The sequence below is a fragment of the Ptiloglossa arizonensis genome, chromosome 14 (assembly GCF_051014685.1).
Source record: "Ptiloglossa arizonensis isolate GNS036 chromosome 14, iyPtiAriz1_principal, whole genome shotgun sequence".
Classification (NCBI taxonomy): Eukaryota; Metazoa; Arthropoda; class Insecta; order Hymenoptera; family Colletidae; genus Ptiloglossa; species Ptiloglossa arizonensis.
The window spans coordinates 6,105,302-6,118,519 of NC_135061.1; the positions used below are offsets into that span (position 1 = coordinate 6,105,302).

The following is a 13,218-nucleotide window of genomic DNA, read 5'->3' on the forward strand; positions in this document are numbered from 1 at the left end:
CAGTGCGAGCACATACGTCGAGAGGGGCGGTTCGTTTGCAAAAGTACACAGCCACGGGTTCGTTGTATCGTATATTTTTTTCTATTTTGGGGGGAAGAAAGGAGGCTGGTGTTGGTACACGCGGTTCTTTGGGATATATTCGTCACGGCGCCGTGGTTGTGGTGCTCGCGCGTGTGGGTATACCACGACGTCCCGTTCAGACCGCCAAAAGTGAATCGTACGACCGGCGTAGCGGGAGAGGAGACTTCGACGGCCGACCGTTTCCGATCGACCGAGAAACTTGCTCGTTAGAGCGAGAATAAACGCGCAGCTTACCAGAGGCTCCTTCTCACGAGCGATTTCACGCGCGACACGAATCGAGCTTTTAGCGAGGATGTCGCACAAGACGCAGAGCCAAGGAGCACCGGTTCACGGGGGCAAATTTCAGGTGAGTTTTTTTCTATTATTTTTCACCGCGGTTTCTTTTTTCACATTTTTTTCTCCCGTGTTCGTTCGTTTGTCCATCGATCGACCACGAATCGGGGTTTTCCCGCGATCGAGCTTGGGAAACCGACGCGATCGCGAACCGCGTTGCGTAACCTGACGCTCGATTAATAATTTCCAACCGAACGTTGACGAAACGGACTTATCGCGGATTAACGATTATATCGTTGACACGAGCGAATCGAACGATCGCGTGAGAATTAATTAAATCTGAACGGAAGTAGACCGTGTATAAATAGAAGCGCGACACTCGTGAAAATTGAAATCGGTAACACAGAGGTGGAAAAGTATTTTGCGAAATCGCGTCGTCGACGATCGATTGCGTTCGAGCCGGCGACATTTTTCGAATCGATATTTTACCATCGAGTCCAGACGCACGCTCGAATCGTTCTCTCAACGTTCACGGGTTTATTCGCGATTGATATCGTCGGTTCGAGAAATCGAGTGAATATTTAATGGCATCACGGTGGAAGACGTAACACGAACACGTGGAGACTAAGCAAACTAACACCAATGTCGGAGCAATTAAACAAATGTTTACGAAGTTAGTAGAACGCGTATCGATACGTGTACGTATATAGCGTTGAACGTGTCGCGCGAAAATTAACGAAAATAATCGATCTTGAATAACAATCGTGGAAAATCTTCGTGTTCGATATTCGTTCTGCATACGTCGCGTTTTGGAGTATACATTTGACGATTGCGCGACAAATTTGCATACACAATGCCACGAAATAGTACACTATCTTTTTCTTTTTCTTTTTTTTTTCTTTTAGGATATGTGGCATGTAGATACGATGTAAACTTAGTCAATACGGGAATATTACATTTAGACTATTTTTTGTTCGAATGTTCATAGTAATACAAAATATTAACCAAGCATTAATATATGTAATAACATCGAGGAAATGTTTCTCGTACCAAAAATTGAACCGTGTGTAAAATTTCGTGATTTTACGGGCCTAAATAAGTATAGTCGACTGTTTCTGTCAGTCGACTGATTTAATAAAATAGAAAAACAATAATTTTTCTTTTAACAATCGTACCGTATTATTTAACACTTGTAATTAACTTAAAGCGATAGAAATAGTAAACATTCTTGAAAATATTGATCCATTCAAGATCAACAAAGAATAGAGATCTTTGCAAATTCTAAAAAATATTAATCCGTTTGGGACAAGGACGGTATTCAAATTTTACAAAATATTAATCCGTTTGGGTCGGGATGCGCAAAAGGGAAAATTCACCGGAAAGGTTCTATGGCGAAAATTTCACGGTTCGAAACTTGCGTTGAAATTTATAAATCTCCGAAGAAGAAAACATCCAACAAAGATGTTGTGCGCATCTCCTACGAATTCAAGGATAGATTCAACATCCGAAAAATCGATACTCCACCGAAGATGGAATTTACAATTAGAACCGTCGAGAAACGTCGCGACGACCCTCGGTCTTCTTGGCGCCTCTCAAAGAAAGGATTCAGTTTTTACGTCTTTTGCAAATGGCGTTTCAGCGAACTTACCCGCCTTATGAAATATTCACAGCAAAAATACTACGTATTTACCTTTTATATACGTACGCGTTTACAACCGTGGTAGTATATTACTATTTAAAAAAAAAAAAAAAAACAATTTGTACAATTCTCAGTTTAATAATTCATGAAATATTCTTGTCGGGCTCGGTGAACCGGTAAAATAGTTTCGAAAAATTTTACGCGTTCCATTATCATCGTTAAATATTAAAGAAGGAATATTTTTACATTCGGTTCGATCGTACGTTTATATACGGTTTAATCGACTTTGGACAAACCCGCGTTTAATCGTTTATTAAATATTCTCGTTACGATCGGACAGTGGAGAAAATTATTCCGTATAATTCTAAAAAATTCGTTGCACTCTATTGTACAGTATCAAAAAAATTCGTTGCAGATTCTAAAAAATTCGTTGCAGATTCTAAAAAATTCGTTGCATTCCATTGTGCAGTGTCAAACAAATTCGTTGCACTCCATTGTGCAGTATTAAAAAAATTCGTTGCAGATTCTAAAATATTCGTTGCACTCCATTGTGCAGATTCTAAAAAATTCGTTGCACTCCATTGTGCAGATTCTAAAAAATTCGTTGCACTCCATTGTGCAGATTCTAAAAAATTCGTTGTACTCCGTTGTGCAGTATCAAACAAATTCGTTGCAGATTCTAAAAAATTGGTTGCACTCCATTGTGCAGATTCTAAAAAATTCGTTACACTCCATTGTGCAGATTCTAAAAAATTGGTTGCACTCCATTGTGCAGATTCAAAAAAATTCGTTGCACTCCGTTGTGCAGTATCAAACAAATTCGTTGCAGATTCTAAAAAACTTCGTTGCACTCCATTGTGCAATATCAAAGATGAGGTGTTACCGCATCCGACACGATTGCATCTCTTTCGTACATTTAGTGGGATTTATGTTGATAAACACGGAAGTGGGCCGTGTGATCGAGGACTTAATTTCCAGTTGAGAGTTGCCGGGTACCCACGAATTCGCGCATCAGATATCCTTATCTCGAAACATTGACTAAGCAACGAGTAATTTCCACCTGAATTAAGTGTCACGTGGAATTGATAAAAGGAGGTCGCGACGCGAAAGTAGCCGCGAAAAGTGCGTTTCGGCGTCCACGGTACCTCTATCTTCTCGACGATGTTGTTGTTGTTGTTGTTGTTGTTGTTGTTATTTAATTTTTATTTTTTTTACCCGTACGCGTTTCTCGGTTACTTTCCATTATTACTCAATCGTAAAACCACCGTGGCGCGGATACGCGCGCAATTATAAGAACGCGAACGACCGCGTCGCTTCGAGCTTCTGTTTCGCGGCCGACATCGGATACGTTCTGCTTTCAGAGCTACACGGCTCGAGAAGCGATCCGTAAAATCCTCCGCGACGACCATTTTTCGTGGTTTTTCCGTGCGACCGACTTTTACGATCACGGTCGCGTTCGAATACGTACGTTCTTGGCAAATACTGATAAAAAAAGGGGAGTAAGCTGGAGCCTATCCGAATCGATTTTCCAAATTTTTTCCTTCGGAATATTATCAAAATATTCGGAAATGATACAAATTTTCTAAGCGTGGAACGATTAGTCGTAATTTGTGCACGATATCAATGTTACAAATTTTTCATCCAGAATATTATGAAAATATTTTCCAAGTGTGGAACGATTTCTCGTAATTTGTTTACGATACCGATTTTTCAGAGTTACGAGGCAAGTTCGTCAATTCCTAGCACGCAATATAAAATTCGAGTCTCTCGTCTACTAATTTCGCAATACATGTACTCGTGTATTCGCAAGGCGTTCGCACACTGTGTATTCGTCGTAATCTTACGCCTAACCGAGTACCAAATAATTAAAAATCTCCTTCTAGATATTTTCAACTTCCAAAAGATTAAACAGTGTACGTGTAATTTACAACGAAAAATTATTTTTTTAATACTATATACATCTTCATTTATCCGTATCTTCAATTTTAATCGCGAATACAAACGAACACTTTATCATCGTGAGATTTCGAAAGAGGCGCCATCTGCAGCTCACCTTTTACGTATTTACAGGTATTGTTTTCTAAACGATATTCATTACGTAACAAAGACATTACTCTTATTATTATCGTTTGCGGTCATCGAAGGTGAGAACCGACTGCAATATTTTCCAAGACGTCCTCACAATTTTTTATTAAAGTTGTCATCAAGTTATCCCCCGCCGCTTCCTGGAACTCTTCACACCGTGTCGACTATATCTCGTTCGCGCTCTTGTTTCTGATCTCGACCGAGGCTAGCAAATCGGATGAAGTAGCCAACAGCGATAAAGTTTCATCAACCTGTCCGAGAAGTTGTCACAACTCGAGCCCGTAACAATTTCTCGGAAAATTGTATCTATACTCGGAACAGATAAAGAACACACGCAACGAAAATGCCTGGATCCACCGCGATAAAGTTTCATCAACCTGTCCTAGAAGTTGTCACAACTCGAGCACGTAACAATTTCTCGGAAATATGTATCTATACTCGGAAGAGATAAAGAACACACGCAACGATCGATATTTTTTATAATTTCGCACAACGAAAATGCCTGAATCTACCCGTGATAAAGTTCTCGTTTATCCGCTATCGTATTTTATCGCGATATCGATAGTCTGTCCCCTGGTGGTACGATACGCGACGAGTGTTCCGGGAACAATCGCTTCGAAGATTGTTCACCACACGCGAATAACTATTTTCTTCGAGGATGGTGTCGATCGATGTGTTGACTTTCGAGGAGTGGGACCGATTGTCGCGAGATACTTCGTCGCCTCGATTTAATCGGAAAATCTCGAAAGAAACAACAAGAGTCCCGTAACGTTCGCTGATTACGCGATTGTACACTTTTTTTCTTCAAATCTGAACGCAATACACGTTATCGGGAAATTCGTCTCTCCTGTGAGTCACCGTCGCGATAAATCGATTGCTCCGATCTTCGCGTTTTTCTAGATCTTTTTATTGCTTTCGAAACGTTACGACGTAACGTTTCTTACCGCGTTACTTAAGAATTTATTTTTATTTTTATTCCTTCGTGTTGTTATATCTTTGTTCCGCAAATTGGAAGAAAATGTACGTAGTATAACAGAGTGTAATTGTATAACAAGAACTCTACAGTAAAAATTTAATTTTGAACCTGTAATGTATAATAGGTTTTTCAATAAGTTTTATCGAACGATAAAACTCACGAAAAATAGTCGGTTTCCCTCTGGTGGCAAGTGTGGGAAGTGCAGTCACAAACCGAACCTCAAAATTATTTCACGAAACTTCTTCGAGGTCGATATTTTGCCAAAAAAATTAATTTTCTCGCTTCGATATCTCCCGAATGTCTATTAGTTCTTCAAATGTCGATTGATTTCCAAAAAAAGAGATTAATAAAAAATTATAATTGCGTACGAATATTTGAAGTTGAACTTTTTAAAGATAGCATTCTCTTTTCTTCAAAATATCTTAACGACCGTGTCTAATATTTTGTTTTCGTTCTTTTTTATATCACGACAAGCATTCTTTCGCGTTAAATGTACACATCCTCGATGAAATATGAAAAATACATGAATTTTTATTTTACGTAAGAGGTTAGCGCTCCGAAACGCGAGCAGCGTCGCTTTTAAGTTACTGTCAGAGAGCGCACATATAGTAATACGAGACTCGCTTATTGATACTCTGTCTCGTTCACTATTGGTCCCATTCACTTTCTTTGTCGAACGGTATCGGCGATTTTATCACTCAAAAGTGGAAATTACACAGACGATAATTGTTAAGTACAAACGGTACGTAGTAAGAAATTGAAAGTAACGAATTATCGAAATTGTAATTAAACTTGAGAGATTGTAAAGTTTGTAAACAGTTGAAAGATTAAAAGTACAAATGAGCACTGGTTGATGTTAAAAATACTACACTGTATCGATCGTTGATTAAGCGATAAACGTGATTCGATTTCAGAGTCGAATGCTCGTGTTTACTTTCTAATCTTGGAATTTTACCGTACCTGTGTCGCGTCGCGTTGAATTTTCGTTTCACGCACGTGTCTGAATTTCGATGCGAGGTATAACAGTTATCTCGATCTCGGATCGAGTTCCCAATATAATTTCCAAATTTTCATTCCAATCCCTAATCAACCACGCGACTTGCATTCTAGTCGTACACGGAAAATTCGATGAAAAATTCAACGTATTCCGTTCAACGGATAAAAATGAACTTTGAATGTTGTTTCTGGTATAAAATTATATATTTTAAATAAAATTGATCGTCGCGTTTAGAATTCTTCAATCACGAAACGCGCAATTTCATTTAATTATTCTTAAAATTTATAATCGTTCCAAAATACAACGAAATGTTATTATTTGCAGTTCAGTACGATAGGACATAATTTAGATTCTTTTTAGAACGAACAGGAACGTTGTTTCGTACAGTTTTGCATCGAATTTTGTTTAGAATTTTAACAACGAATACCGATTAAAATATACAAAAAATACAGTTATCTTTGAATTTATGAATTAGCTCGCGAACTGAATGAATACTACGAAAAGGTGGATTATTTAAAGATTACTTTCTTCAGCCATTTTCGGCCAAAGAATATTTTACGAACGAATTCCACGATGCTCCAAACACATAAATCCGATACCGTTGCGCGTTACTTTATGTGCAAAAATAGATTGTTTATAAAGATACAAATCTTCAATCCAGATTCGTAGTAGTATCTTTCTGTTTGAGTATCCACTTGGAACTGTTCCAAAAACTCCGAAGCAGATGTAGATAAAAAGATTTCTTTTTATTTTTGAAGTCTGCTTCGATTACGGAATATATATAAATATGTAAGTTCAAGTGCATTGTATATATATTTTTTTTCGTTGAAATAGAGAGAGTAAAAAAGCTTTAAGTAAAAAAGTATTAATCCTTTGTGTTTCTTAATAGAATGTTCTAAATTAAAATAAAATTTGTATATTGAATACATCGATATTTAAATACGCGATCGTTTCCCGCCATTTGTTCCAAAAGAGTTCCATCTTGTCTAACATTGTGTTTCAAAATGTCCGCCTGCGATGGTTCGAACCTAACCTATTTATAGAGTTTCCCATAAAACGTAGAACGATGGGATATACCCGAGGGATAGACTTAAAACTTAACAATATTGTCATAATTTCGTATAAACACATTCGACCTTGTTTCCAGTTTCGAGTAGTATTAATTATTTACAAACAACGAGATATTTTACGTGCGACCTTGTTAATTATATTATAAACACAATATCACAGCGTGCTGAGAGACCTTTAAGTTCGATTGTTGGATGAACATTGCGTGCGAAAGTTTAGTACGTATTTATTATGTTTAACGGCACGTTATTCTAATCGAGAAACAACCGATGTACATGTATGAGTTTCTCGAATGTAAATAAAAAATTATTTACGTAGAAAAGTCCATTGTCCGTGAAACGTCTGTTGTGTCGATATAAAAAGAAACACAGGCTTACGTTAAAATGTGAATTAATTATTTCGTACACCCCTTATGACTATAAATAGATACAAGTTGCCAGGACATACATACGTTTGTGCAAACTTCTTCATCAACGTTAATGTTACCATTTTTCAAATTTTGTTTCATATAAATAATATTAAACATTCTTTTTAATTTTTTCACACACGAGAGTGCAATTACCCTCTAGATGCACCACTGCATGCAAATGTTTCGTTGCATCACCGAGTGTCTTATATGCTCGCGTTAAAAGTCAACGAGACTGTGTCTCGAAAGAAAAGGTTTTACAAAACATTTAACGAAACCTTTTTCTCAATTTTAAAACGTTGAATATCGTCCTTAATTTTCAAATAATATTCTGGAACACCCTGTATACAGCTCTGATTCGAGTTCGCGATGATCACGTGTGACTCCTTCGCTTCCAGTGACTCCCTAGTTAAGGTTTAAAGTTTAACGACACCTTTTTCTCAATTTTAAAACGTTGAATACGTCCTTAATTTTCAGCTAATATACTGGAGCACTTTATGCACAGCTCTGATTCGAGTTCGTTATGATCACGTGTGACTCCTTCGCTTCCAGTGACTCCCTAGTTAAGGTTTAAAGTTTAACGACACCTTCTTCTCAATTTTAAAACGTTGAATACGTTCTTAATTTTCAGCTAATATCCTGGAGCACTTTATGCACAGCTCTGATTCGAGTTCGTTATGATCACGTGTGACTCCTTCACTTCCAATGACTCCCTAGTTTCTACCGCTGACCTCGATCGATTATCGACGAACGCATAGTTCCCCTTGCAACTCGGTTTACCGAACGTTGACTCTTCTATGGAACGGATGAACTATTCGATCGATAGATTGCGTTGAGTTCAAGTGCGAGCACATTCTTCTTCGAGGAGTATGTTTCGTTAATGTCACGTTTCTTGGAAGTGGTCGGTGTTTAGGGGATTTTAGGCCTAAATTAGAGCCACTTGCGTATGCGACGTCCGGTTATTTGTGAGATGCTCGGGGAGTATTGTGAGATAAAAAAAAAAACGAAAATTACCGGAACGTGCTGCCAGACGTACAATATCTTTCGGGACATCCTTCGAATCATTAGGTCGAATCAATTGAAGAACGATTCGACGGATGATTGCTCGATAAATAGTGTGAATCTGCTTTTAGAGTCGTATACGAGTTACCGATATAACTTTTAAACATAGAATGTCTATGTTTGTCAAATGTAATAGGGTTTGTCTAGCAAATATTTGTGAAATATTTGTATAGTTAAATGTAGTTTGCTGTGTAAGGTGGAACAGGTAACAGAAACCTTCGTTATCACCGTGGTGTATTGATTTAACAAAAAGTTCTATTCTTCGAATCGAAGGGGACAGTATAACGTTCGTAGAACCTGAGGAATATTTGTATTATTTTTTTATTCTATAAAAATGATTTTTTTACGTGCAACGAATGTCGAGGGTCCTCGTATAGAATAATACGATCTTCGAACGAGCTTTGAACAATTTTGTAGCGACGACGTGTAAAATAATAGACTCGGAAGATTATGCAATCGACTGAAAGAAGTGGTTCGCGTAGAGCAAATAGTTGATGATACTAATCGACGAATTATCCATTTCTGCGCAATAGTGGAGCTATATATCATTGACAGACGAAGTTTTAAAGAAAGAATACGTAACCCAACTGTATCGAGGTTAAAGGATAATACTTGAAACATGTGTTCGGTTAATTGGACAATTACTGCTGAATGCCTTTTTACGAGCCTGATTAAGCACGGATACATTAATCCACGTCTTTTTTTATCTGAAAACGTCTGATTAAAAATGTATCATTCTATCAGGTTCTTATCTTTCACGCGATACACGTTCGATATACATAAACGATAACAGTGCCATTATCGATGACTGATAACGTACGAGAGGCGTACGTATCTTTATGGAAATTCAAAATCAATCTGCACCGATAAACAAGACATTAATAATATTTCGCGTGAAAGTTCCAATTGTCGATCAATTTCCATAAATGGAATTTCAGGAATAAAAATTTATTAAAAAATTTTTTAAAACATTTAACCCTACATCAATTATTAGATATCAAAGATTTTCCTCCGTTTCTGGCTACAAGATGCCTCGTTAACAGTACGTCGTACAACCGTGGAAAGAATTTCCACGATCGAGAGACTCGGGTTAAACTCGTTTACAAGAAATCCTCGCGTACCGTTTACAACGGAAACCCCGCGTACGGTTTACGAGCGAAGTTTCGCGCAAGGTTTACAAAACGAACACGGTTCGTTCCGCGCGCGATTCGAAGATCGAGCGTGACGCGAGCTGAACTCGAAAATGTATTTCGATCTACCCAGGATCGTCCCGTGGGCCCGAAGAAAAGAAAAAAGTCTTTCTTTGCTCGGTTCGCGTCACCGTAGGGAAGCTCCGAGAAATCCTCGAGAAGAACGAAGGGGAACGAATTCGCCACTAGGCAAACAAGATTCCACCGGTTACATTTCCCGTGTAATAGCGAATGCGTGGCGCTGTGGATCACGGGACAAAGGGGCTGCCGTGAAGGAAGATTTCTCTGGCAACAGGATTTCGGAGAAACCTCGCGAAAGAGTCTTCTTACCAGCGAGCCCCTCTCTCCCCTCTCCCTCTCTCTCTTTCAGCGAAGTTCCCTCGTTATTCACGCGTTGTACCCCCTCCCCCCGTGTTTCCCCCACTCCGTTTCCCGCAGAAGCTTAAAAAGAACCCACGGTATCCCCGAACGGGCGTGTATCGGGCCTTCGACCCTTTTGTTTCGTAACCGAAACTAGTTTCTCGGAGACAGCGCGGGAACTCGATCGTCGAAACTGTTGTACGAGTTTCGGTCGATTGCTGGCCCGAGAATGACGCGTGCCCGGTAAGTCATGGCGACTACGGGTGTACGGCTACGTCATGGAAATTTCCTCGTCCGACACCTTTCCTCTCCTCTCCCCACTCGCTGGTTTCGCGTTCTTTCTTGCCTTTTCCCCTCCCCTTCGTTCCTTCCTACGTTCCACTCTTCCACCTTGGCGCGTTCTCCCACTCCACGCTATTCTGTCATCCTAACCTCTCGGTTTATAAGGCCCCCTCTCTACCCCTAACCATCGCGGGGAGCTCTTTTCGTCCTGGTTCGAGCACTCGACGCCGCGTTTCGAACGCTCGCGCGTGACGCTCGCGACGGTTCGTTCGGTCAACGTTTTCCGCGTCTACCTTCCGCGAACTTAATTAACGGAGAAACACGCGAGGCGGCTCGTTTCCGTTCGAGTTGGCTAGGAAACGGTCACGAGCGTAACGTCCTTGCGAGCGAGGACCTTCGTCGATCGAGTTCAACGGCGATCGGTTGCATTGGAGAAGAAACGCGAGAAAGTTTGCGAAGTATGATCGAAACGCAATTCAATTCGTTGATTCGGGACCGATTACGATCTAGCAATTGCGAACTACCCGTTTTTACTTACAGCGAGGGTTAACCCTTTGCACTCGAAGCTTCTTTGTTACCGGAAACCGATGCCTCTTTTAAGTGGTAAAATTAATCTGGAATGGAACATTTTTATATAATTTGCATATATGCGTTTACACTCTACGAGAACGTGATATTTAAATTCCAATTTGAATTCCAAACCACCAAGTTTTCTCGGATCGAAAATAGTACACTGAATTAGGTGGGGACCGAGGATCTCCTCTCGAGTCCAAAGGGTTAACCTAGCTCTGGTAATCTGTATCTATTGGGTTGTTCGGAGAGTCGTTTCGTTTTCCAAAATGGAGAATATATAATTTAATAAAATGTTACTCTAAAAAATAGAGAAAAAAGAATATATAATTTAAGAAAATACACTCTAAAAAAATCGTGTTTCATTTTTACTAAAAGACGAAATGACTCCGAACAACCCAATAGTATTGACCGATGATTGGTGATACACCTTTTCCTTTGGTTTTTCTTTTCTTCTTTCTTTTTTTTACTGTGCCAAAGGTTAAGCTCGGTCTAATCTCTATTTTCCAATGTTGCATAATCGCAGAAAACAATGGTTGTATAATTTGCCCTTTCAAATTTACACAATTCATCGTTTAGACGTTAGCTACACGTTTTTACTTCTCTCCAATCGAACTTGTACGTTAATTGTCTTTTTTTTTAAACATATTGCACTTTTTAACCGTCTTACTGACCTGGTATTTTTTGTTTTATCTATTTTATATTCACTTGCTCCTAAAAAGAAAAAAGTCGTTGATCGATCGCTATAACGACTCATTGACTAATGTAAAGCTGATCGTCACCCAAATCGGATTATCCAAACCTGTTAATCCAAATTGGATCATACGAATCGAGTGATGTTTCTACGCTGAGACTATTCACGAGTAGATTAATCCACAAAGTACCATACTACTCGATCAACCGACAGATTCGTGACACAAATCGTAACCAAGAAATCAATTATTGTTCGATTCAATCGATCGTACATATTTTACGTTTCCATAAATCATCCAACGTGGTCTCGTGTTCACGTGATTTGATATTTGTAGAGTCCCCGGCATTCGTTGCAAAGGTCAAACTGGTCAAGTAATATTACACGCATATTCAATGCGTTGTAAATCGATTGCTTCCTCGATGGGTATAAACAAAACATAAACGCAAAGTCGTGCAACGAATTGCATCGAGACGTGCATCCCATTCTTCGAGCGTAACCTTTAAAATATAATAACTTCAACGTTTCGAAATAACGAACGTCCGATTATGTAAACTTTTTTTATAATTACAGTGTATGAAACGTCCTTGAGAAGTTCCAAGAATCATTCGTACGTTGTACCGTGGAATTAACGAGTTCAAATTATTGGGTGGAAACTATTAAAATTGATTTCGACCAGCTACTTTCGTTAAGTTGAAAAATTATTTGAAAAAAAAAAGGTTATTTTTCCAAATAAGTAATTCCGAAAACGCAGATCGAAAACCGGGTCATAAAAGTCTTAACGAGTCTCGTTCGAGTTTCTATCCTTTATTCGTTTGCTATAAATCATTCCGATCGTGTACGCGAAAAATTTAGAATTCCAACATCTCCAAGTCCAATAACGATTTCTAATTGTTCGAAAGAATATGTTGTTACTCCGTTAAACTGTTTCGTGAAGAATAAAATGAAAATTGATGAAGAGAACTCGTGAATAATATATCGCGGTAATAGTGAGCCAGCGCTGCCAGCGATCGGGTGATTTCAATGCCGTGATATAGACCGTGAGTGGAAAATGTCGAAACAACCAACCGTTCCAATTTTTCTACAGTTATCGATCGTTAATTCCGATTGTACTTCAGCTCGGTGCAACCTCGTATCGTTCGATAAATTTTGCTTCGATGAATTAGAAAAGAAATGGTTCGTCGATTATTTTGATCCGTATTAGGAATTAAGACGAGGTTGTATCGTTGGACTTCGTCCAGAACTATAAAAATACACCACGAGGGATACCCTGACCCGCATCTAACAAGGAATTGAAATATGGGGTTGGTACCCTGCCATTATTGTCCCGTCCATTCTTCAGGGAGTCTATTGATTTCGCTAATAAAAATAAGAGTCCGTCCTTGAAAACAAACCCAGAAACACAATTGTACGCGAAGAAACGAACAGCTTCTTTATTTCGACGTACTATTATTTAGTCTTTGCGCGTATTATTTACCACATACGAGCACATTACACTCTGATATATTAACCGAGCGAAAACCGTGCCTCTGTTCCAT

At 38.9% G+C, this 13,218-nt stretch overlaps 1 protein-coding gene across 1 annotated transcript in view; it reads left to right on the forward strand.

Moving 5' to 3' along the window:
* The first annotated feature begins 292 nt into the window (after positions 1–292).
* The window catches only part of LOC143154304 (proton-coupled amino acid transporter-like protein pathetic), a 61,761-nt gene continuing 48,835 nt past the window's right edge, over positions 293–13,218 (forward strand). The window contains exon 1 of the mRNA XM_076326287.1: positions 293–427. Coding sequence (XP_076182402.1) covers positions 374–427 — 54 coding nt within the window. The 5' untranslated portion in view covers positions 293–373. The remainder of the gene's footprint in view (positions 428–13,218) is intronic.